General features: G+C 62.8%; 1 protein-coding gene across 1 annotated transcript; it reads left to right on the top strand.

Moving 5' to 3' along the window:
• The first annotated feature begins 11,212 nt into the window (after positions 1-11,212).
• Positions 11,213-21,856, top strand: POFUT2 (protein O-fucosyltransferase 2). Its single transcript, XM_047099866.1, has 9 exons — positions 11,213-11,463; positions 13,071-13,321; positions 15,489-15,633; positions 16,216-16,326; positions 17,980-18,046; positions 18,713-18,838; positions 19,513-19,693; positions 19,905-20,028; positions 20,741-21,856. Exons 1-9 carry the CDS (start codon positions 11,213-11,215, stop codon positions 20,892-20,894), a joined length of 1,410 nt encoding a protein of 469 aa, XP_046955822.1. The 3' UTR covers positions 20,895-21,856.
• Positions 21,857-25,848: the final 3,992 nt, after the last annotated feature.

The following is a 25,848-nucleotide window of genomic DNA, read 5'->3' as shown; positions in this document are numbered from 1 at the left end:
GGTGGCTCCGGGGTGACATGTTGCTTTGGACAGGCACTCGCCAGCCTTCCTAGCGCCAGACAATCGGGGGACCTTTGCAGGAGCTCACGGGTGCCGGAAACGGCGGGGAAGGAGGCAGTCGTGATTCGGGCTCCGCGGGCCGGATGCCAAGGCGGGACCTCTGTGTGTCCCTAAATGCTAGCCTCTGTCAGGGATGCACCTGTTACTGCGTGCCTGCTTCCCAAGAACACCTCGAGGGGCCACCTCCACCTCTTCCCACTCAGGGGCCCCGAGAGGTTGGGTGACATTGCCCCACATCACAGGGATGGGCAGAGGCAGGGCCCCCCGGGACGGGGGGCTCTGGGCGCGCCTGTCCCCTGGGCCCGCCTGGAGCTGCCCCGAGCGCTCTGTGGACGGCAGCCGGCCTCCCCCGCGTCTGCTGGCCAGTCCCAGGGACGTGAGCTGGTTTGGGGGGTTGCTACGGGATTACGGGAACGTCAGGAAAAGCCATCCAGCCTGCAGACTCCGAGACGGTGATGGATTCCCCACCTGCCCCTAGACCATACATCTGGCCCCGGCCAGGCAGGCCCTGCTCCGCCCGTCCACCTCTGATCAGGGTGATAGCTGTTTCCCTCGGGACCGGCCAGAGGGGCCTGTCCACGCTCCAGGGTGTGAGGCCCGCATTTGGGGACGGTCTCCAGGGTCACATCATGGCCCCAAGTACGGCTGGGGAGACCGTTTCCTGGCCACGGCTGAGCCACTTCCTGTGAGTGGGAGGACAGCCGCTCCGCCGCATATTTGGAGATAAAAGCGCCCAGAAACACGTCCTCAGTCTGTCCTGCCATTTGCAGGGCTGCTGTGAGGCTGCACTTCAGGACCCCAGCGTCCCCAAGGAAATATTTTAATGGCTGCGAGAAATCCCAAATCCCCTCTCCCCCCGCCAGAGTCCCGCTGATCCCCTCCCCGTCGCCCAGCACAGGTACAGGCAGGATCGTGCCTTGCTTGGCGGGTCCGAGCTGCCCAGCCACGCAGGGTCGCCGCCGTGGGGGCCACTGAGAGAAGCCTGGCACCCCCGGGGCGCCCAGCTGACTCCGTGACTCAGAACGTCAGTGCCGGGCCTGGACAGCACCGAAGGCCACTGAGAGCCAGCGGGTCCCGGAGAAGGGGAGACTGAGGCCTGCACACTTGTGAGAGGCAGCGTGGGCCTCCGTGGGGACGAGGGCCACACCTTGCCCCCGGCTGTCGGGCCTGGTCGGAGCCGAGCCTCCCAGGACCCGGGGAAAGCCACGCGCTTGGGTCAGCGTTTGCCCCGAAGTCAAAGATGCTGTGGTCCGGGAGGCTGGGCGTGGGAGTCCCGGGAAGATGGGGCAGTGAGCCTATGGGCGGGGCTGAGGCAGGGGGCTGGGACCCCGTGTGGGTCCCCATGACATCCCCCCACGAGGTCGCCGTGAGGGGGCATGAGCGGTGCACTGGGCAGCACTGGTGTGGCCACAGGGCGGGAGCCCCGCGTGAGGGGGGAAGCCCTCTCCCAAACCAAATAAAATGGCGGAAACTAAGCGGTTGGGGGGGGGGGGGGGTGGGTGAACTCCCAGGAGATTTAGAACATGGCAGTGGCCGCTGACCGTCCAGGGCGGGTGACGTAGGGCTGGAGCACAGCAACAGGGGACCGGGGCCGGGCTGTGGAGGGCAGGCGCGAAGCACCTTCTGGTTCTGTTTGCCAGGCTCAAGGCAGAAGAGCTGGTGGGGGGGAGGTCAACTAGCAGAGAGGGGTCCGCAGTGAGGGAGCTGGTGGCCGAAGGAACGGGAGCCAGGAGGGGGTGCCGGGGTGTCCGGGGTGGGGCGGGGGTCCCATCTGGTGGCCCTCAGACTCTCCAGGGGCATCGGCTGCAGGATGGGGTGGGGGGCGTTCGGGGCCAGAGGCTCCCCGGGCGGATGAGCGAGGCGGAGAGGAGTCTGGGCCTGACAGAAAGGGAGGGGCTGATGGGCCCGGGAGAACAGGGGCAGGTTAGACGCTGGGGTTGGGGACGGGTCCCAGGAGAGAGAAGGTTCCCAGGGCGCCGACCATCCCCTCGCCGCGGGAGGGTGGCTGTCAGCTTTCAAAGGAGCTCTTCTGATGTCCTCATGCCCCGGGCGTTCCCAGTTCCGTGAGACAAAGATAGGAAGTTGTGGTCTGCAGGGCACCGTCCCATCAGACGTGGACGTCGCCGCGGCCTTGACGGGAGGGCTCTCAGGCGGCTCCAGGGGATTCGGATGGACTGGCCGGCTGTGGGAACTCTGGCCCAGATCCAGACTGTCATCATCCTGAGGGGCCGCGGGGTCCCGGGAAGGTCAGCGGGCAGCCTGGACCCAGACCTCTGAGGAGTCTGGGGTCCAGCTCTTGACCTCCAGAAGCTTCTTATATTCGGAAAATGTGCACCTTGCTCAGCAGCCTGCTGGGATCGGGACTTGAGAGAAAGAGAGAGAGACAGACAGAGATACCGAGGCTAAGGGAGCATCGGGGGCGACCCCAGGTTCCACTGGCTCCCTCCCCACTGGCTGTTTGCCTCTTAAGTCCAGAAGCAGTCCCGCGGCTGCAGCCAAAGGGCCCCCCAACACGTGGCGGCGCGCGCCCACCTGCCGAGGGTCTGAAGAGGCTCAGGAGGGCCTCCCCGCGCGCTCACCAGCCCAGCTGGGACTCGGGGGGCCTCCCCAGGCGTTGGCTTCACTTGCTGTGCTTCAATATTCTACGCTTGACACAAGCTCCATTTTGATTGTGGAATCACCCCGGCACCCCACATCCCCAGGTGCTATTTGGGGCTCTGACTCTAAGCCCCTTTGGAAATACCTGCACAGACATGGCTGCGGTGTCGCAGGTTCCCACTGAGAAGGGACGTGGCGCCCACCGTCCAGCGGCTCCTGCGGGAAACAGAGGCCTGCAAACTGCGACCGCCTCCGGCACTGTGCCCGGGGCCCCACGCGCACGCACGCGCTCTGGGGCCGCACGCTCCAGGGTCACACGCTGCAGGGCCACCTCCCGCACACTCCAGGGCCGCCTCACCTCTGGGGAGACCTTGTCCGGATCAGGGCTTCCCAGCGTGTTAGTATCACCCCCGAACCAGACGTTCCCAGAGTTTGAGCTGGTGTTGGGCGTGTAACTTTATGATGTGCCTCTCGCGATAAGCACGTTCCCATCAATTAACCAAACTCAGAGAAGGGGACGTTCCACACAACTTTTTAAATTGTACTTTTATTTTACAGAAAGGGATTGCGTGCGAGTGCGTGTGCACAGGAGCAAACGGGGAAGGGGCAGAGAGGGAGGGAGTGGGCACCCCAAGCAGGCTTTGCACCCTCAGAGCAGAGCCCCACGTGGGGCTGGATCCCACAACCTTGAGATCGGGACCTGAGCCGAAGTCAAGAGTCTGACGCTCAACGCACCGAACGCCCCAGGCGCCCCGCCACAGAGTTTGAGATGGTTATTCTTGAAAATGCATTCGTGTCATCATTTTGAAGTGTTCAGTGGCTTTGTGCTGGTGATCTTTCTTCTGTGTCATAGAACACATTGTCACCTGGATGCGCGAAAACCAAGTTACGAGCTAATCCCTGGAATAAAGGCAACGGGGATAAAGGTGGAGAACACAAATAACTCCGTAATTACAGCAATTTTCCTTCCAGGTTCTGCGGCGGGGGGGGGGGGGGGTGCATGCCTCTGCGGGCCCCGCTTGGGGCTCCGCGGCCTGCACTTCACGATGAGCGCCCGCTCCCGCCCCTGCCGCCCAGCCTCCACGGGAGGAGGTGACAGAGGGCCACGCCTAGGGCACACACTATCCCCCACAACAAAGGGGGAAAAGAGAATGGGGGGATTTTTTTTAATTACAAAACTATCACCTTCCAGTTCCTAGCGGTAAGTTTTAAAAGCTGGATTACGTGGATGATTTTCCCAGGAAATACATTTTCGAAGTACAAAGTGACTCGGGTAGAAAGAGGAAATCTAATTAGTCCGATGGCTGGGGTGGGGCGGCAGGAGCAGACAAAAAATATCCAAAGGTTTATCCTTCAACAGGCACCAGGCCCGGGCAGCTTCATTGTGTCTCCACCACCGTTCAGGAATAATCTCCACGGCGGAGAGGCGGGAGACCCGCGCTTAGGATCGGGGTCTCCGGACACCAGCTGCTGGGTTCGGATCCCACCTTCCCGTCTTACCAGCAGGGTGAGACCTCGCGCGGGCTACTCAGGCGCACTGTGCCTCAGGTTCCTCGTCCGTCCACGAACATGAAAATAGTACCTCATTGACGGCTGGTTTGCAAAATAAAGATCGAACGCACGTGAAACGGGTACAACTGTGACTGTTGCATAGTAAGAACTCGATCCACTTGAATTGTTACCAAGAGATACCTGCTCCCAAACACACAGAGGCGGAAGCATCACAATTCATTCCACACGGTTAGCCAAAAACCAGTGGTGGGGATAACACACTCACGCGCTCGCTGATAGGGACATATTATTTCCATCAGGACACAACTGCCCCAAATAAAAGCACCGACAAGCAGAATCCAACACGCCAGGAGCAAGTATGGCTCATCTCAGGAACGCGACGTGAGTCAACAGTACAGACAACACGTACAACATTACAGTACAGTGCATTTTATTAAGAGATCAAAAAGAGGCAAATCTCTGGTCATCTCCAAAGACAGGGCAGCTCCCCAAAAAGCACGTGGCAAAACTGAGTATCCATTACTGGATTTCGAGCCTGTACAACCACGAGACCTTTAGGAAGCAAAGAATAGTAGGACAGCCGGCTAACACTCATGGATACCAGAGTGGGGGCCCAGCAGACCCGGGCAAACCGTCAGAGAGCAAGCCTTTGAGGACTCCCAAGCCAGCTGGCCTCCGTCCCAACCACTCAACGCCACCGTCGTGGCACAAAAGCACGAAAGCAGCCGTGACCCTGGACGTAAACGGGCAGGAGCGGCTGCGTGTCAGTGGAACTTCATTTAGGAAAAGAGGCAACGTGGGCTGGATCTGACCCCCTGGCACTCGTCTGCAGACCCCTGGGCTGGAACCATCCATGCAGTCAGAAACAAGACGGAGGTGCCTGATTTTATTTTGGACTCCCAATAGACGCAATAATACGAGAAAATATATACGATGTACAAGTACTAGAAAGGCAGAGATAAAACGACAACCATCTGCATAATTATAGGACTGTTTGACTAGAAAAATCCAAACTGGCGAATCAACGGCAAGCCGTTAGAATTCAATGCGGCCAAGGTCAGTATATAGTATTTATTAAAACAACACTATATAATTATAACATTTTATGGGGAAAAGGGTGCCGTTTGCGACAGCAATAAAACCCAGGAATAAACTGAGAAGGAGCAAATCTGACATAAAAGAAAACTAGACGAGTTCACTGAGATCCCAATAAGTCACAAGACCCATTCCTGAGCAGGACTCCGCGGCACATCAGTGTCGATTTTCCCAAATGTGCCCATACGCTCAGTGCGGTCCCAAGATTCCTGACAGGACTGGTTTCTTGCAGCTGCCGCTAAACTTTACATGACGGAGAAAATGTACAAGATTAGCTGAGAGGTGTGTTTAAAAGGACACAGAAAAGGAACTGGCGATAAAGCCATCCTAGGTAGTGGACTGTGTCACGGGCAGGTCCGCGGGTCAGGACCCAAAGACCAGAGACAGAACCATATATTTGTGGGAATTGAAGAAACGCCGACAGTAGCATTTCATGTCAGTAAAGACAGGACACCTTTCGCAGGAAATGATCACGTGCCTCTGCCTGTGCTTCTGAAAAGAAGATGTCACGTCCACCAGCCTGTGTGCCCTCTGCCTTCCGCGGAGCCGGAGAGATGGGAGGGCGGCTCCCACCTGGGTTGTGTGTTTGTGACCACTTTGCTGAGAAGCGGGAAACTTGAGGGGAGCCTGGACCCTCCGAAGGGGCACAGAAGAGGCTGGGGAGTGGAGACACCAGCTGGCTAAGAAGGGAAGCCCGCAGGAGGGGACACACCGGAGGGTATGGGGTACTCACCGTGACACAGAGGGACAGCATCAGCCACCATCTGGGGTGAGGGAGGGAGCGAGAGAAGCCGCGGCCACAGCGGCGGGGCCTTGCCTGAATCCACGGCCACCCTGGGCGTCGGGGTGGGGGTGGGGGGTTGCACCCCAGCTACCGCCCATCAGGCTGAGGGAACACGGGATAAAGGACAGCCCACCCCCTTCCGGTTCTCTTGGGCTGGATCCGATCTGCTCTCTGCAGGTTCTGGAACTCAGCTGGGAACATTCACCGCAGTGGCCAGGTCCAGAGAGTAGGGGGCACGTGGAGTTTCTCTGCCTGCGACCAGCACGAATTCCTGTCTGCACTTCATTCCGAGGAGCCCCCAGACCACCCCACCCCCCATCTGTTTGTGTTTCTGTTGACATTATCATCTAAGGAGGGCCCAGACGGGTCCTTGAAGCCGGCCTTCCAAACATAAATAAGCAGCCTGTTTCAGTAAAACAAATTACGCACTTTTTGACATTTGCCAGTGTTTTGATTCCAGAAAGGCTGTGGACAATTCCCACAGTCCTGGCCCCCAACCCGTGGCCCTGCCGCCCCTGCTCACACTCACGCACCTTCCCACAGTGCCTGCCTCCCGGGGACCTGTCTCTGGGGGGGCTTGCCTCTGGGGGGCCCTGCCTCCGGGAGACCCTGTCTCTGGGGGGCGCCCTGCCTCTGGGGGGGCCCTGCCTCCGGGGGACCCTGCTTCTAGGGGAGCCCTGCCTCAGGGGGACCCTGTCTCTGGGGGGGGCCCTGCCTCCGGGGGACCGTGTCTCTGGGGGGGCCCTACCTCCGGGGGACCCTGACTCTGGGGGGGGCCTGCCTCCGGGGGACTCTGCCTCTGGGGGGGCCTTGCCTCCGGGGGACCCTGCCTCTGGGGGGGGGGGCCTGCCTCCGGGGACCCCAGCTCGCAGAGGAGAGCTCCCACCAGGACAGCAGCTGTTTGCCAGGTTCACCCCCAGCAGAAAACCCACCCCTGACGGCACAGACAAGGAGCTGAAGTATTTGGAGACAAAAACTAGGGACCCAGAGTATGTTTGAAGGACTTTCTGGGTCACCTGCCTTGGGGAGGCCCGAGTTTTGTTTTCCCGCGGTAGCCTGGACTCCTCACAGCGCCCTCGGTTTCAGGACCCTGCTGGCTGCATAGGCGCTGACTTTTACTCTCAGCCAAGCTTCCCCTCATTCCCCTGAGAAGGGAGAGGCCCTTACATCCCATGCACAGGCCAGCCAGGGGACCCCAGCCCCGGGGAAGCCTCCAGGCAGCACCCCCGTGGGCGGCCCCCACCCTGGGCCTTCCCCACCCCACGTGACCTGAGTCGTGAGGGTGACGGGAGGCCGCGGGGCTGTGTCCCGGGCAGCAGGACCAGATCAGGTGCCCCGTGCACCCCCAGGGGAAAGGCTGTGGCCTTGCCTCAGGGCCAGGTGGCCCGCATCCCCTGGGACCCCCTGGACTGGCCCTTCCACAGGTCCTGGTGAGCCACCGCCTGAGGCGGTGGACCCCGCTGTGGGCAGGTCACGAGGGGAAACTGGGCCCACGTGCTGACCACAGGAGTCAGCACGCCCTCATGTCTCGGTCACTTGGTGTCCCTTGAGGGCAGTCCTGGCGGGCGGCCCCCAGAAGCTCCTGTGAAAAAAATCCCTGTGGCTCATGGCCTAACCAGAAATCCCCTGCTTCTGAATCCCTGGTTGCCAGGAAATTGTCCCGAGCAAGGAGGTGGGGTTCTGCACTGGCTCAGAAGCTTCCAGCACGAGGATCCTGATAACTCACCTCTCGCAAGGACAAGCAGGGCTTGTCTGTGGCTCCCCAGGAGAACCACTCCTCAGGGTGGCTCTTGGCCCCAGTCCACACCTGCACCCCCCTCTGCTGTCTCCCCAGCCCGTGTCTGCCTCCCACATCTCCACGTGAGGGGTTCACAGCTTTTCGCTACTTTACTGCAAATTTGCTGTGGCCACAGAGGGGCACTGGTGACCTCCGGCAGCCCCACTCCCTGCTCCCCATTCCACCCCACCCCACCCCACCGACCAGAGTGGGGGCCAGGCGGCCCCTTCCCCCTATTCCTTGCCGGCTCTGGCAAGGCCTTGCCTGGACTCCCAGCTTTCAGGAGACTCTCTACGTCCCTCCTCAGAGACTCCTGGCCTCCGTGTCTCCACCGCCTCAAAGCTGGGACCCGGGGTGTCCAGCACTGACCCTCCCGAGACCTGAGACGGGGGCTTTAACAGGTGAGACCCCAGGACGCACACACCACACCTGCTGACCCCAGCCAAGGGCTTCCTTCTGCTCCCCCTCAGGGCCAGCTCCTGGGGCTCATCCTTGAGGGGAGCTGGAGGGGGCCTGGGCAGGAGCAGGACGAGGCCTGGCCTGGCCTGGCCTGGCCTTGTGTCTGCCGGTCACAGCACCTCCCAGCCCCTCCCTCAGGCCCTGGGAGCAGGGGCAGCTGTCCTCCGCCTCCCTTCCCGCTGGCAAAGGGCTCTCTTGCCCTCTGGCGGCAAAGTCCCCTCCAGTGTCCACTGTGGGGGGATGGCGTGAGCGCTCTGACTTCACACTGAGGCAGGAAACCTTAACTATGACTCCGGATGTGCAGGGCAAGAAGGAATTCAGTTACTTTTTTTTTTTTTAACAAAGATTTCCTTTTTCTCTTAATGAAAGACTCACAAACCTCTCCAGGGTCATTCCCAGTAAGGAACAGAATCCAGGGGTTAATCAGCACAGGGAGGAGGGGAGGGGGGGGAGAGGGAGGGAGAGGGAGGGAGAGGGAGGGAGAGGGAGGAGGGGAGGGGATGGGAGAGGAGGGAGGGAGGGGAAAGGGGGGCTGAGCTGCCAGGGGGCCAATTAAAACCAGGAGCCTGTGGTGGTTAATTTTATGTGTCAGCTAGACTGGGCTAAGAGCGGGCGCCCACAGAGCTGGTAAAAAATCCATTTCTGGGTGTGTCTGTGAGGAAGTTTCCGGGAGAGATTAGCATTTGAATTGGTAGACCCAGTAAAATTGTGCTCCCCAAGGTGGGTGGGCCTCACCCAGTGCCTCAAGGGCCTGAATAGAACCACAAGGAGGAGGAAGCACCGATACTCTTTCCCTATTGAGCTGGAACATCCGTCTTCTCCTGCCTCACACAGCGGAGCTCCCGGTTCTCAGGCCTTTGGACGGCAGGACTGACCAACACCACCAGCTTTCCAGGCCTCCAGCTTGCAGACGCGAGGCCTCGGGCCTCCATAACCCAGGGAGCCAATTCCTGTAATAAGTGTCCTCAGATACATCTCTATGTTCTATCGTTTCTGTCTCTGGACAACCCTGATCCTAACTGGAACACATCTGTTGTAATAAAGGGCATTTGAAACAACTAGGGACCCACGCATGCGGACAGTATTTTTCATGATATTACAGCAAAATCAATAAATTTTTAGGTGGGATAATGATATTGTGGCTGTGTGAAAAACTGTCCTATTTCTTAGAGACACATGTGGAAATATTTGAAATGAAACAACTTGATGTCAATCATTTGCTTTAAAACAGTATAGGAAAAACAAGAAGAAAGGGTTGGAGAAGTGTGGCGGGATGAGAAAGTGTTGAATCTGGAGGTGGGCATGCAGGCCCTCACGTCCTCCTGTTTCCGTGAATGCTTGAAAACTCATGATAAAAACTCCTTTAAGAAAACGTTTTGGGACACCTGAGTGGCTCAGTCGGTTAAGCATCCAAGTCTTGATTTCGGCTCGGCTCGGGTCACGATCTCACGGTTCGGTTGGTGAGATGGAGCCTCGAGTTCGGCGCTGAGATGGCAGCACAGAGCCTGCTTGGGATTCTCTCTCCTCTCTGCCCCTCGCCTGCTCGCGGTGTCTCAAGATAAATAAACTTAAAGACAAAAAAAGTATGTCTTCAGATGTCTTTACTAAGCCCCTCCTGCGGCACAAATCACTGCACTGGTGTGTGGTCTGCACGCGGAGGGGCAGCCGGCAGACCCACCTGCTGCTAAACACCTCCAACTAAGAGTGTCCGAACAATAAAGACGTGTAGTGACTCCACGCAGGAGCCTGCAGACGGGGCAGCGCCGGCAGGAGTTGCAGTCCCCATCTTCCTACCATTCCTTCCTCCCTCACTGCCCGCCCCGCCTCCCCCCAGGTCCCTTCGCTGCTGGCAGGGGCTGAGGCTGGCCTGCCCCCTGGGCACGGAAGGGTGCACTTCATGCCAGGAACTACAGAGGCTCCAGTTCCCCCACCGGTCCCCCTCGCGCAGGAGCCACCCACCAGGAGTTAAGCACCTGTCACAGCGCAGGGGCTCTGGGCACTTACTCCCGGTAAGGGGTGGCGGTGCTGGCGAAGGAAGGGGCTGCAGTGAGGGGCGGCGAAGCAAGGCCCCTCGCCCTGGAATGAGGTTCCTGAGGGGACCCCTGCGCTCCACCACCGCAGAGTCTGCACCTGGGGTGCAGACCTGGGCTGAATAGGGGTCAGGGCACAGGAGCCGCTTGTCTGGTGACCGCAAGTCCCGGCTCCCTCATATTCAGCTTCGACCCCATCCCCTCGAACGTGCTGTGCTCTTCAAACACAAAGGGGACACTCTGCAGCCCTTGCACTGTGGTTTTCCACAGTGAGACACCCACCCTGACGGCCTCCACTCCACCCTCTCCCTTTAAGAGACACCTTGTCATCTCGGAAACCGCCCGAGCATCGCCCGCTCTGCGAGTCACCGCGCCTCGCGGGTCTGCGGCTCGGGTGTCGTACCTAGCCAGCCGTGCGGCCCTCGGGTCAGTCCTGCGGCTTGCTCGCCCGAAGCCCGAAGGCTGCTGCCCCCCCGCCCCCGGTCGCTGATCCGAGGCTGAGACCGCCTGCCAAACCCGGCCTGGAACTGCGCTCCACGCGGCGCGGCCCCGCCCACAGGCCCTCTGGCCCCGCCCACAGGTCCGGCACCACCCCGGCTTCCACCTCGCAGGGCCGCAGGCGAGGACGTCCGCGCAGCCCCGCCCACAGACTCGACCGGCCCCCAGGTCCTCTGGCCCCGCCCACAAGTCCGGCCCCGTCCGGGCCTCCACCCCTCTCGTGGCCCAAGACTACGCGCTCGCCGACGCGAGGCCCCGCCCACAGGTCCTCTGATCCCCGCCCATAGCCCCGCCCCCGCCCCGCCCCGGTCTCCACTCCACGCGGCCCGCAGGCGAGGACGTCAGCGCTCCCGCACGCACCTCCCAGCATCTTCCGTCCGGGAAACTCCCATCCGCGGGATGACGCAAGACGCTCGTGGCGTTGCCAAGGCTTCAGGAGACGCGCTCCGGTGGGACGGGCGTGCGTGCGCTTCCGGGGCGGAGCGCGGCCGCCGGAAGTGTGTGGCCGTTGGGGCCATGGCGGCGCTCGGCGTCGTCTTACTCCTGCTGCTGGGAGCGGTGTCCTGGCCGCCGGCCTCGGCCTCGGGCGAGGAGTTCTGGCCCGGCCAGTCGGCGGCCGACATCCTGTCGGGGGCGGCGTCCCGCAGACGGTAAAAGCGTGGGACTCCCGTGGCGGGGCACCTGTGGTCGGGGCGGGGGGGGCGGGGATCGGGACCGAGGACAGCGGGCCGGTGCGGGGGGGCGCGGGGCGGAGCCTCCAGCGCCCTCACCCCCACACCCCGTTACCCTCTGACCCTCCCCGGGTTTTCAGCCTCCGTGCGCGAGTCAGGGTTGCCCCGGGCTGCTGGGCCTCCGGAGCCCCGGGAAGGGCTGGCTGTGGGTGAGCCTTAAGGGGCAGGCCCGGGCGCCCCTGTTAGATGATGCGGGTTCTTGCCCTGGGTTGGAGGAGACCCGAGTCAGATGTTCGTAAGAGCTCGGCCTTGTTTATCTGCACGGAATCTTCCAGGCTCCATCCAGTTGGTGGATGTTCCCTAGATAAAAGTCTCAGGGATTCAAAAAAACAAAAAAACAAGTGTCTGTGCCGTCCAGCAATTACTGAGGGTTTGGACGAAACAGACCGTGCGCTGCATGCTGGATGTGGAGGTGGTAGAGGGGTTCCCTCCTCTGTGGGTGGTCTTGGGGAGATCTGGAGGCTCGAGCTGGGCGTTACAACAGTTTCATCGGTAGCAAGGGAAGTTGTGGAAAAACCAGTGCCGAGAAGGGAGAGGTGTTTCGGTAGTGCGGTGGTTCTCGAAGTGTGTCCAGGGAGCCCTGAGGTGTCAGAGCCATTTTGGTAGGAACATCAGGATGTTATCCACCTTTATAAGTCGTTCTCTCGTGAGTCTACAGTGGGGGTTTTCTTTTTTTTTTTTTAATTTTTTTTTTTCAACGTTTATTTATTTTGGGACAGAGAGAGACAGAGCATGAACGGGGGAGGGGCAGAGAGAGAGGGAGACACAGAGTCGGAAACAGGCTCCAGGCTCTGAGCCATCAGCCCAGAGCCCGACGCGGGGCTCGAACTCACGGACCGCGAGATCGTGACCTGGCTGAAGTCGGACGCTTAGCCGGCTGCGCCACCCAGGCGCCCCTACAGTGGGGGTTTTCTTGAGGCCATCTGACCTGCGATAGCTCAACAGATTGAATGCGGAAGCGGCTATGAAGATCCAGTTATCGCTAGACCAAAAAGAGTTACAAAAATTACAGTGTCATTCTTCTCACTAATTCTTTTTGTTTAGAAAAATATGCTTGTTTTTCACTTAAAAATATTAAGAACCACATCACGTAATAGCTTATTATCATGATTTTAAGTGAATAATACGTGCGTTTTAAGTTCGTAACTTCTAACACCGGCACGATGAGTAGATGTAACCCACATGAACAACAGTCCCGTGGGGTCTTCAGTAATTGTGAAGGGTGTGAAGGGGTCGGTAGACCAAAACGGCTGGGAACCGCTGGAGGACCGATCCTCAGGCTCTGGTTGGTAGGACTGCCGGTCTCGCTGAATTTCTGCCGGCCATTAAAGGCTGCTAAGATGTGTGCCGTTCCTACTCACGGGCTCTAGAAGCAATTGGTTGTACAGAAAGGGGTTGGCGGCGACAGTGAACTACCAGCCGCTCCGAGTGCCCAGATCCTGCCCCATAGGCACTGGGGGCGCCTCTGGGCTTTGTGTCCAGAAGCCTCAGCGTGGAAGAACCTGGCTCCTGCCCCTCCCTTCTAGGTATCTTCTGTATGACGTCAACCCCCCAGAGGGCTTCAATCTCCGCAGGGACGTCTACATCCGCGTTGCCTCCCTGCTGAAGACGCTGCTGAAGACCGAGGAGTGGGTGCTGGTGCTGCCCCCCTGGGGCCGCCTCTATCACTGGCAGAGCCCGGACATTCACCAGGTCCGGATTCCGTGGTCCGACTTTTTTGATCTTCCGAGTCTGAACAGAAACATCCCCGTGGTTGAGTACGAGCAGTTCATCGCAGGTGAGGCCGCCGAGGTGGTGGTGCAGGAGCACCAGCCAGCCCGCTGTGTGTGGCACGCCCGTGGTGGTGACACTCGCTCTGCACGGGGGGCCTGCTTCTGTTTCCCGATTCCGCGCTCCCGGTCACCTTGGTCTTCCTCTAGTTTATCTCGGGAGATGGATCTCCGTGAGCTGTGTGTCCCCTTGTCTCTGAAAGCTGGGGCGGCTGGCGAGCCAGCGGAGGGCGCTCAGAGCTGTGGCTTCTGGTCCGGAGGCCAGGCGTGGCCCCAGCAGGCCGTGCTCGTGTGCAGGGAGGGCCCTGTGTCCCCGAGGGGAAGCGAGATGGGGAAGCAGGACGCCACACGGCAGGCAGGCCGGCCTTGACCCTGGGGCCTCCCTGCAGCGCTCGTCATAACGTCTTTTTCCACTTAGTCCTGCTCGGTCTGTTTCATTGTTTTCAAGAGAGAGAAGCTGGAAATATTCTTAGAATGAGAGTATCTTCAGCTTAGCATTGCTTTCTTTAGAAGACCTAAGCTTAAAAAGGCACTGCCACGTTTTTGCAGCCACCTTAGTCTGGCAGAGGGAGGCGCAGGCCGTCGTGAGCGGGTGCCACGGTCTGTGGAGCTCCTGCTGCGTCGGCCCTGGAGCCTGCGGCTGCGGCCGGCACGTCTTCGTTTTTCCACTTCTCCCTGCGCGGCAGACCTGGTCACTTTGGAACGTTCCCGTGTCGGGGTCAGTCCTGGGGGTGCTGCGGCCGTGGAACAACACAGGCCGTGTTTTCTGATATCTTCACTCACGGGCAAGAAGCAAACTGAGGCTTGTAAAACGTCTTCTTGGAATGCGTCTCTCTCAGAGCCAAGACGAGAGACGCAGCTGGGTGTTTAGTCTGAGTCGACTTAGTCTGGGAATCCGCGTCAGCCTTCGTCTGACCCACAGGTCGTGGAGCCTCCCAGAGAAACTGCCCTTCACCTCCACGAAGGGCCGTGGCCTGAGGGTTTCTTGATGGGTGGACACCAGGACAGGGCCGGGCCTCAGCCGCGTGAGAGCGTGCTCAGCGGGGCGGGGGGGGGGGGGGGGTGTGCCGGGCGGAAGGGCTGCTGCCCACCCTGCGGCTCTGGAGGCCCCAAGCCTGGAGCCGAAGCAGCGGGGACAGGAAGTTGGAGAGCCCTGAGTGCCGCGGAGCAGGCGGACGGCTTGGCCTCCACCCCGCCCGGCTGGCCTCGACTGTTCCACCCTTTCTCACCGCAGAGGGGGGCAGGGATTGAGGACGTGCACCAGGGCACCGGGCGTCTTAGCCTCTCGGTGCCACCTCCCTTCCCGTCACTGCGAGAGGAGCCCCAGGAGGGCTGGGGCCAGGCCCCGCCAGCAGTGCGGCCCCCGAGCGCGGGAAAGGTGGAAGAGAGGCCAGAATTCCTCTTGATGCGGCTCTCGTGACTGGGCTCCATCGGTCCACCCCGGGCACGTCTTGATGAAGCACTGTGGGTGCGGCAGGCGTGCCCTGGGTCCGGGTGGGCGCGGTGGGCCGTGGGGAGGCCGGACACAGACTCCTCCCCTCCTGGAGCTCCTGTGGGGCGCGTGGAGGCAGACGAAGAAGTCATTAAAGCACGCGGTGTCCAAGGCGGTGAAGCGTCACGCGGACAAAAAGAGAGTGGGGTGGGGTGGGGCGGGGCGCGGGGCGGGAGGCTGTCCCCGGGAGGTGCGATTTGAATGGTGTCACAGGGGTCAAGGGTGAGCCCTGAAGGGGAGCGGTCCAGGCGAGCATGGTCCACGCAGGGACAGCCCATACAGAGGCCGTGGGAAGGGGGCACACCGACGTGCTTGAGGGCCAGCAGGGTGGACAGAGTGTGTGGGGCCAGTGGCCGTCGTGAGGACTGGGTCGGGGGGTGCGGCAGAGGAGGGCTGAGCGCCGAGGGCAGGTCCCGCTGCTGTAAGAGGGGCCCCTGGGAGCGGCCAGGGCCTGGACGAGCTCCACTGCCCTGAGGCAGCCCCTTTCACCCACTCTCGGGACCTCGTGCCCTGTTGTCCCTTGTTGTGTCCTGTCTCTGCTTCTGTAAGCTTTCTGCAGCCCTGCAGGGAGAAGGTGGGACTAAGTAAAGCAGTAATTCCCTGTCCGTACCAGCGACCGTCCGACACGTGCCCACACGTGTGCTTCCGGTTCCTGTTCACTGTCCGTTCTTGGCCTCTTCCAGAGTCCGGCGGGCCCTTCATTGACCAGGTGTTCGTCCTGCAAAGCTACGCAGAGGGGTGGAAGGAGGGGACTTGGGAGGAGAAGATTGACGAGCGGCCCTGCATTGACCCGCTGCTCTACGCACAAGACAAGCACGAGTACTACAGGTGCGGCCGCTGGGCCCCCGGCGGGAGGGTCCCCTTCCCCGCCTGGCCTGTGCAGCGGCCCCCATCCCCGGTTACAGGGGTGGGGACCCGGGCCACCTTGACACAGCTAAGCTGCGTTCAGCGCATTTGAATGCGGCCAGGGAGATGGCAGTCTGGTCACCCAGATGGAAGCAGCCATCAGAAGACTTCCCCGAGGAGGGGCTCTCTCCTCGGCAGCACCTGTGGGTGAAGCACCGGAATACCCGGGTTCTAGAAACTCGTTGCTGTGGGAGCCCCTCGGAGGGGCACGGCTGTCGTAGGGTTGTTACCGCCGGGCCTCTGGCACCGTGAAGCTGCCCCCCACCGCCCCCTTCCCCCGGCAGCCGTCCAGATGGAGCCCCACCGGTCTGCTCAAGTCCGCTGAGATTTATGGTTCTTTATAAGTTTTCACCGAAACGTCACTACCTGTGATCACGAGCGGGAGGTTTTCACCGCGAGATCACCGGGTCTGCCTAGATTGAGCCGTACACACGTGCATCTGGGGTTTATTGGTTTCCTGTGTGAAAACCAACGAACGGAGGCACCGGGGATCTTGTTTTCCAGAGGATGGTTTTGGGGTTACGAAGAGACGAGAGCTTTAAACGTCTCCTGTTTGTCCGTTCAAGGCTCGGCTTCAGTCATGGCGCCTGTGCTTTTGAGAAACACGTCAGCGAGGTACGTGCCTGCAGGGTCCGCTCGTGGCCGGCCAGTGAATGGGTGAGCGCGTGCGTGGGTGTGCCTGCGTGTGCGCTGTGCGTGCTGCGTGTGCACAGTGTGCACACATATGTGCTGTGTGCGCAGTGCGTGCATGTGTGTGGGTGCGTGTGTACATGTGTGCTGTATGCGCACTGTGTGTATGTGTGGGTGCCTGCATACGTGTGTCGCGTGTGCACTGTGCATGTGCACGTGGATGTGTGCTGCGTGTGCGCTGTGCGTGCATGTGTGTGTATGCATGTGCACGTGGATGTGTGCTGCACGTGCACATATCATATGCGTGTATGCACATGTGTGTGCCTACACACCATCCTGTTGGCATCGGAGGCCCTCCTGGCCTGTGCAGGGTCACTGGAGAGGTGGAGCTCGTCCCCACCCTGCACCTGGTCGTCCTTCCACAGCGAGGTGGGGCTGGGGCAGAGGCGGTCGCGCGTCCCCAGGGAGGGCCCGGATATAGGTTGGCTGTACCCGTGTCCTGGGGGTCTGTGCTGCCAGTACAGCCTCGCACGGGCTTCTCGGCCACTTCACGGTGGGAGCTGATGGGAGGGTCTCCAGTCCCGACGCAGGCGGTGGAGGGGTCCGGCTCTCCTGTCTGAGTCAGGGGTGGAGCTAGACATCAGCGAGGCGAGGGCGGCATGGCCCGGGGGCTGCAGGCCCGACTGGAAGAGAGCGCCGACCTCACTCGTTCCCCGACCTCACCTGTCCCGGTGACCGCCCGGCGTGGCTGAAGCGGGGTGAGAACGGGGACGGGAGGGGAGTGGCAGGCTCGGGAGGTTTTGAGGTGGCCCGCTGCAGCCTGGTCCCGCCTGCGGTCAGGTCTCCCGCGCAGCCTTCTCGGAGCCGGACCTCACGGTGGTCAGAGGAGGGGCTGTGGCCTCCCCGGTGCCCCGTACCACTCAGGACGCACGGTTGGGGACCAGGAGAGAGGAGGGGGCTGGTCGCCTTTCCCCACACTTGTGCCCTGCATTGTCCAGGCTGGAGTGGACGCGGCCCTTTCCGGAGTGTCCTTTCTGTGTGCTCTGACACTGGGGATTCTTTGATCGCCTCGGGCAGGGGCCGCTCTGTCCCTCGTTGTCCCTCGTTGTGCAAGGAAGGAGTTGAGTGTTCTGTGAAAAAGGTGCTAGTTCGGGGCTTGAAAAGCCGACGTGCTGAGGGGCACCGAGCCCTGTGTCGTTAAAATGATTTTTTTTTTAAACAGGAGCGTGGTCTGACTGACCACACGATTGTGGTATCTGTCATCACGCGGTTTTGTCTTCCACACGTGGCCAGTTACATAGCAGATCTTCCAAAATCACAAAGTCGAGCCATTTCTGTGCTCCTGTATGAGCTGTCTCTGGGGCTGTGTCTTCCCAGAACCGCTGACTAGTCCCACTTGCTCGCTTTGTCTGTGGTGTTTCTTTCGTCAGTGGTGACAGCGGGGTTGCTGACCCCCACTGCGGTGGCTGGGACAGGAGAGACCCCTCACGGTGCTCACGGTCTCCCGCAGGAGCGTGTGTGGAGGTCTCCGGCCCAGGCGTGTGCCGGTGGGCTCCCGGCTTCCTTCCCAGACAATCCCTGGAGCAGGCGAATAGAACTGTCTTAAAATTAAACGCTTTTTCTCCTGTTTGGAAACAGGTCAGTGATGCTGGACAGAGCCGAGAACCTTCTGCACGACCACTACGGCGGGAAGGAGTACTGGGACGTGAGTGCCGCCCGCACCTGCCGTGCTGTTGACTGGCCTGTGTGCGTGCTGGGCGCGTGCGCCTCCCTGTCGCCTTGACGCGGCAGGAGCCTGAGGAAGTGGGTTCCACGCCTGCCCTGCTCCGGAGGTCTGCCCTGTGTAGACGTAGGCGTAGAGCTCCCGCGGGGAGCCAGGTAGAGGTTAGGCGCCTGTCCGGAGGACCCCGGAGAGACCCCCGCTCCCTGACCCGGGTGCCCCCTGAGCAGGTCGTCTCCAAAGCAGAGAGGTGCCTCGTCACGGCTGCTCTCGTGGCTCTCCGCCTCTCGTCGGCACCGTGGTCCCCTGTTAGCTGCGAGGCTGCCGACTCCCTCCGGCCAGCCACGTTCTCTTGACCCGAGCCCCGCCCCCCAGGCAAGGGCGCCTGTCCGAGCATCTCACCCTGTGCCCGTGGTGGTGGTCCCGGTCGCTCGCGGTCCGGCCTTTTGCCGGTTGGTGACCCGTCCCCGCCAGACCCTCTTAGGAGCCCGTCCCCAGTTGACCTCCGAGAGTGTCGGCTCGGCGTCCCCGGCATCCGGCGCCCCCCTCGGACTCTCGGGCCGGCCTCGGGATGCGGGTGGGGCTCGGGGCGCCCGCCGGGGGGCCGACGGGGTGGGGCACTCAGCGGGGCACTGCTCTCTGCACCCGCAGACCCGGCGGAGCATGGTGTTCGCCAAGCACCTGCGGGCCGTGGGGGACGAGTTCAGGAGCAAGTACCTGAACTCCACGGACGAAGCCGACAGGATCCCCTTCGAGGAGGACTGGACCAAGATGAAGGTAGCGCCCCCACGCTTTCTCGCTCGGGGATGTGCGTCAGGAGGGTCCCCTTGTCCCAGCGCCGGCCCAGGGCCCGGTTCCGTTTCCGCTGGAGTTCCTCGAGTTCCGGGAGTAAAACCGGGCGGCGAACACAGACGGGGACGGTCAGCGTTTCCCTTGTGACGTGAGGACAACAGAGAAAGAAAAGGCGAGGTTTTTCTGAGAGCGGCCAAACCAGACTCACCAAAAGGGTCACCCTTGTTTTAGAAAGCTTTTTCTGAGGGTGTGGTTTTCATGTAACTCGTTTTCAACAAGTGACACGTGGCTGTCTCAAGCGGCCGTCGTTGCTGAGCATTTCCCGGGAGCGTGTTTGAGTGGCGCTGTCCACGGGGCCGGCCGCGCGTGGAGCGGCACCGTTCCGGCAGCGATCCCTCGGTCGTTACGTGATGTTTACTGGAAAAGCACCATAGCGAATAGACCCTTTTCCCTAGTTTTGTACTTTTTTCCAGGGTTTCCTTTACCTTTTTTGTTTCACTCAGTTAAAGGGTCTGTGGTAATTAGTCACTTCGCCGTCTTGGAGAGACATCTGGCCCGACGCCCGCGGAGCGTGGTGCTGCCACACGGACAACGTGTCCCCTCCGTGTCCCGCGTGCCAGCCGCACGCAGGTCCCTCAGCGGTCCCCGTCCTTTGCCAGGTCAAGCTGGGGTCCTCGCTGGGGGGTCCGTACCTCGCGGTTCACCTGAGGAGGAAAGATTTCATCTGGGGCCACAGAGAGGACGTGCCCAGTCTGGACGGGGCCGTGAAGAAGATCCGCGGCCTCATGAAGACCCACCAGCTGGACAAGGTGTTCGTGGCCACGGACGCCGTCAGGAAGGGTACGTGGCTCCGGCTCCGTCCGCATCAGCTGCCCCCGGTTAGGCCGCGGCAGACCCGGGCCCGCGCGCGAGCCTCGGCCCAAGCCGGGAGGGCAGCGGCAGCTCCCGCGGCCGGTCCTCCTGCCCGTTTCCGCCAGCCCGTGCGGAGCCGGCGCAGCACACGCGTCCGGGAGCCGCGACCCCAGCGCGTTCGCCCTCCTTCGCTCCGCAGAACACGAGGAGCTGAGGCGGCTGTTGCCCGAGATGGTGAGGTTCGAGCCCACGTGGGAGGAGCTGGAGCTGTACCGCGATGGTGGCGTGGCCATCATCGACCAGTGGATCTGCTCGCACGCCAGGTGCCTCTGCCGGCCGCGCCCGCCACGCCCCGCGCCCCTCAGCCTCTGGCGGGCGGCCCCCCGTTCCCCGGCCCCGCGTGGAGGGTCGTGCTCCCCGTCGGGTCCTCGCCCTCCGGCTTCCTCCCCGGTCCCGTCGCGGCGCTCTGTCCCGGACCCTCCTGTGCGTCCCTTCACCTCGAGGTCCTGCTCCTCTGGACTCGGTGACCCCCCTCAGTCACACGTGTCACCGAGGAGCACACACAGGGCCTCCGGAAAGGGAGGGCGGGCTCTGTGTCACTGTCCCGAGAGGCAGGCCTGCCCCCGGGGAAGAGCAGGGCTGGGACGCACACGCTCCGCGGGGGGTGGGAAACCGAGAGGAGGTTAGTTTCCGTCTGCAGGACCCTCGGAGCCACCTGGCGTATGCCCCGGTTGGTCCCAACTGTGCCTGCCGGGCTGCGGGCCGGGGCCTCCCCCGTGCTGAGCAGATGGCATGGGGACGCCTCTCTGCCCTCAGAGGTCCAAGCCCAGCTCTGAGCCCCCACCTCAAGCAGCCAGAATCCTGCAGGGGACTCGAGTCGGCGCCCGTGCAGGACCTGGGGCCTCTCCGCAGCACCCCCCCCCTCCAGCCCCGCCCCAGCCAGGCTCGTGGCCCCTGGGCAACGGTGACTCACGAGGCCGGGCAGGGCTGGGGGGTGAGCTCGCTCATGCGGCTCTCGTGATCTCTGGTTCGCAGGTTCTTCATCGGGACCTCGGTCTCCACGTTTTCTTTCCGGATCCACGAGGAGAGAGAGATCCTAGGGCTCGACCCCCGGACGACATACAACCGGTTCTGTGGGGACCTGGAGGAGGCGTGCGAGCAGCCCACGCACTGGAAGGTCGCCTACTGAGCCGGCACCCCGTGGACCCCACCTCCCGGACTCTCCTTACACGCGAACTCCCGGGCTCTCTCTGACCACGCGAGTTCCCTCGGGTGGCTCCTGCCCCTGTCCGACCGGCCAGGCTACCAGATAAGCCCTCTTCAGGGTCACGGATGCAGCCCGCAGCCACGTGAGCCACGGCGTGTGTCTGTGCTCTGTGTTTCTTCCCGCCGTCGGCCACCCGTGGCCGGGGGCTTTGGTCGGGCAAGAAACCAGGTCTCCGCCTGCCAGCAAGGCCCTCGTGACAGGAGAAGGCGCCGGGCCTCGTTTCCTGGGTCTGGAGGGACGTCCGGCAGCGAGTGGTACAGATGGGGCGTGCGGGCAGCTCCCGGCCCGGGGGCCGGGGTGGCCGTGCCTTTGGACCTGGCGTGGCGTCGGCCCGCTGGTCCTGTTTTTTTCCGCCCTCTCGCCCACCTGAAGCCACCCACGGGTTGGCGGGAAGTGAACCGCGGCCTTGCGGACCAGGTCTGAGGCCTGTTGTCCCCCGCTCAGAGTGCTGGAAGGTTCCTTGGAAGTGTCCAGCGGTTTGTCGGGTTCTCGCAGAGAGGAGCCCTGGCCGCCTGTGAGCGTGTGAGGGCGGACGCCCCTGGCACAGCCTCGTGGTGGGCGCGGTGGGCCCGGGGACGAGGGGCACCATCGCTGTGGCCTCAGAAGGGCCTTGGGGTCACGCTGCACAGAAACCCTTTCTAGGCCGTCAGCGTGGCCACCACCGCATCCCCTCTGGCCGGGAGCCCCGGGTGACCCACCCAGGCCGGGGTCCAAAGCCCCGGGGCTTCTGGGGCTTCTGGGGCTTCTTCCCGAGCTCCGAAAACCCACCTGAATGCTCGGCAGGGTCCTGCGGTGTCACAGTGGCGTGGGGTCAGGCGATGAAGTATTTATTCTTTTCCCATTTGTACATTCAAATGCCATTCATAAAATATGTTTTCTAGAAAGGTGGGATTCTGTAAACGGTGCCTTGTTCATAGCCCTGAATTTTTTCTCGGCTGAGAGCTACGCGGAACAGTCCTGACCGTGACTGCCACTTCTCCGTCTTAAGGGAAGTGCTTTGTCGTGTAGTCTCACTTGGGGACCGCGTGGCCGGGACGGGGAGAGCGTCCTCTCCTATCTGTCCGCTGGACCGGCTGCTGCCTGAGAGCTGCCCGTCAGGCACGGAGGAGGCCGTCCTGGGTCTGTGCTCTCCGGAAGCCCCAGCCCAGGCCACCCCACTTAGGTTCACGGGGAGGTGAAGGGTCGGCAGGGAGGGGGCACTGCGGTCCAGGCAGGCTGTGCCCCGTGTGCTGGAAAGGCGCCGTGGCAGGTGGGCCCAGGGCGGGGGAGGAGGAGCCGTGGGGAGTCGGGGGGAGTCTCGGGGGGCCCAGAGGTGGGGGAGGGGGGAGTGGCGGCGGGAGCCCCTGGGGGGTCTGAGCAAAGGGGTGAACAGGCTAGAGACCGGGGCCCAGGTGAAGCCATCAGGGAGGGTTCGACTTCAGGGCGTCCCCCCTGCCCCCCCACTGGAAGGACCCTGGAGCACTTTCCGGGATGGGGGTCGGGAGTCTCGAGTTGAGGGGTGAGCAGACGACTCAAACCACGGGGTGGGGCCAGGTGGGGGAGCCGGGGGGAGCGTGGGTGGAGGGAGGAGGAAACCTCGGTGGCCCACTCGGGTGGCCTCCGCTCGGTGGGTGGAACAGTGCGTGGCCCACGGAGGCCGCCCGTCGGCAGAGCCACCCCCCTTCACACCTGGAGCTGCCCAGCCCACCTGCCCCCCGCTCGAGCGCCCGACCGGAGGAGCACGGAGCCACACGCCCGGTGGCCGCCTGGGTGGTGAGCCGTGCGGCAGGCGTGTCTGGGTGCCACTTGGAGGGACAGCCGTGCTGGCGTGGAGACGCAGCGCTTCGGGAAGTCCAGGCGGTGCCCCCGAACGGGCAGCTCGGGGCCGGGGCGAGGACGGCCGCTCGAGACTTTGTGAAGTGTGCCTCTGTGGCCGTCCCCGTGCGGAGGAGCGTGTGGGCAGAGGCGGTCTCGAGACCCTCAGCCTCCCTGCTCCCAAAGGCCGGATGGGCCCCCAGAGCCCCGCGCTTCGGCAGCTAACCTCTCCTTGGGGCTGAAGGTGAAGGAAAACCGGCCTTCCGTTAAACGAGGACCAAGCGTTTGCGTCCCGCGAGCTGGGTGGACGTGGTTTGGGTCCCGGCGGTTTGTGAGCCCTTGGGGGTGCGGGGGGGGGGGGGGGAGGAGCCACCGGCACGGGGAGGGCTCCCAGGTGGGAGGACCCTGGCCGCCGGCCCTCGCCACGCGGCATGGGAAGTGCCCGCTCGCTCGCGTCCCGGACGCCCGGCCACCCCCGACCGTCCCCCACGGGCTGTGCCCCGACACTGGGGGCTCTGCCTCGCGGTCCGGGCTCCGGGCACCAGCTGCTGTGACCACGGTGCCCTCGGGGTGTGCTGGGCGGGATGGGGCTTCTGGCCTCAGAATGGAGACCTGCTTCCAGACCGACGGAACCCCCACCTGCTCGGGAGGGCGCGGGCTGCCCTCTCCGTGGGTCTCGGTCCCCTTCTTTCCTCCAAGGGAGGCCCAGGCACGCCACCGGCCCCCGCTCCCGCACACCTTTGCGGGTAGAAACAAGACGGGCACTTTGGCCAGGACCGGGAGGAGGAAGCGTGTGCTCGCGGGCGGTTTTCCAGCAGCGCGTCCCTGGGCCCTGCAGGGCCCTGGGCCCTGCGGGTCACGGAGGCTCCGGGGGCGATGGAGCAGGGACACCCCTGCCGCCCCTCCCCATGCTGGGTGCTGGGCATCTCCTACGCGGAGGGGCACTTGGAGAGGCTGCCGCTGGGCCTGGGGGTCTGGGCCGGCGTGGCCTCCAACCCCAGCCTGGAGAACCGGAAGCTTCCGGGCACCACGGAGCACAGAGTGGTCATGCTGCAAGGGTGGGGGACGTGGGGTCCACTCTGAGGCCAAGAGGCAGGCGGTGTGTGGGAGAAGAGGGGCCCGGGGCCCGTGGCACCCTGGGCCCGCCCCCCACCCTGGCAGGTCTAGAGCTGTAGTCACTGTGGGCTAGAGATGCTGACTCCCGGAGGCCTCAGGCCTGAGCCCGCGTTCCCGCCCTCCTGACTGGGCGCCTGCTGACCCGCCACACTGGACCTGGGGCCTCCGATGCTCTGCCCCTCGGGCAGACTTGAGAGGTGCCCCTTTTTTCATCCCTCCATCCCCCCCGACGCTGCCCCAGCAGGACAGGCTGTCCGTGGAAAGTACCAGAACAGTGTGGGCCAGAGTGTGTCTACAAGCTGTCACCACCTCTTCCGTTTACAGATGGGGAAACTGAGGCTCAGGGCCAGGTGAACGACCAGGGCCGCCGTGCGAGCAGGAGCCTGACCCGGATTTGGATCCAGGTCTCTCCTCCGTGTGGGTCCTGCCTCGGTGGGGGAGGGGAGGGGGTGACCAAGGACCTGAGCGGGGCGTCTCATGTGTCCCACCAACCGACTGTCCCGAGGGAACCTCACCCCACACCCGCTCCCCCCTCCGCCCCGGGCCCCGGGCTCTCGACCTGAGGAGACCCTTGCTCCTGAGCTGGGGGCTGTGTCTGCCCGGAGCCGGGCCTGACCCGGAAGAGGAGCCCCCCCCAGACGTGGGGAGAAGGGGCCCCAGCCTCCTGCACGGCTTGCCTCCGTCGGGCAAAGAGTTAACGGTCTGCGGGCCGCTGCCCTCCCAGCCAACACGCACCCGGAGGGCTGGCTCTCTCGCTCGTTCTGCTCATCCGGGCGAAGACGGTCTCACCCCTGCAGGATGGCAGCGGGAGCCCGGCCCCCCGTGACGCACCCCTGCCCCGGCTAAAATCCCGCCAGTGCGCGGGGCCCAATGAAATCAGAAGCTCCCCGGTGGGCAAAGCTGGAGCCCCCGGTCGGGCCTCGTGGGCGCGCCTGGGAAGATCCCCGCGTGGGCATCCCTGTGAACGGGGCTTTCCGGGGCGGCTCTCCGCGGGGGGGACGCGCGGCCCCGGTAGGCCTGTGTGGCGTGAGCCGGGCACTTGCGGGGACGGCGACGGGTGACCTGGCCGCAGACGGGGCTCCTTGGCCCCGGCCGCCACCGGCTCCCGGGGAGAGTGCCACCACACCCCAGTGCCGTGCCCCCCCACCCACCTCACTGTCCCGCTCCTCCCGCTGGTGACGTTGTTCCCTCTCAGATACCCTATTCCGTGTGCCCCATCCCAGCCCGTGGCCCCGGCGAAGGGCAGAGTGCGTCCTCCGAGAGCGGCTCGGGGACACACACAGCAGACTCCGCCTCAGGTCCCCTGGGCGCACGTCCAACGTCGGGTCGTGCCGGCCGCTTCTCCGCAGGGCCATAGATGCGTTCTTCGCTTTCTTGTTTCGAGACCCTTGTAGACTCATGTGCTGTCGTGAGAAATGACGGCGCTCCCTTCCGCCCGTGTCCGCGACAGTGACGCCTCGCGTGGCCCGAGTGCCAGGTTGACCTGGTCCACGGACCTGCTCCATTGCTACCAGTGCCACCGGCACTGGCGTGTGTGTGTGTGCATCGTGCCTGTGCGCCTGTGTGCTTGTGGGTGTGCACGTGGGCCTGTGCGCCTGTGTGCACGTGTGTACACGTGTCTCCACAAGTGCGTGCAAGTGTATGTGCCTGCACGGTGGAGACGGCGCCTTCCAGTGGGCCCCCTCGCGTTACCCCTGTGCCGCACCACCACCTGGCGGCCACCGTCTGTCCCCATAGCCGCACTTTTTGTCGTCTCAAGAGTGTGACCTTTGGAGATCAGCTTTCCCCCTCAGCACACCTTTGACCCATCTGTGTCACAGACGTCATCACAATTTAAATTAGGAGGGTCGTCACAGAACATTCCAGTTCACCCGGCTTCACGGGGGCCGGTGTCCCTGGATGGTACGCGTGCTACTCACTTCACGTGGAGGCTTCTGCACAGACACCGTGCGCTGCATCGAGCCTG

This window comes from Lynx rufus, unplaced genomic scaffold (assembly GCF_022079265.1).
Source record: "Lynx rufus isolate CCGP_SWC_20201006 ecotype Redwood Valley unplaced genomic scaffold, mLynRuf1.p SCAF_5, whole genome shotgun sequence".
In the NCBI taxonomy this organism is placed as follows: Eukaryota; Metazoa; Chordata; class Mammalia; order Carnivora; family Felidae; genus Lynx; species Lynx rufus.
Note: the sequence above shows the minus strand (reverse complement) of the source record. Positions and strands in the feature narration are given on the sequence as shown.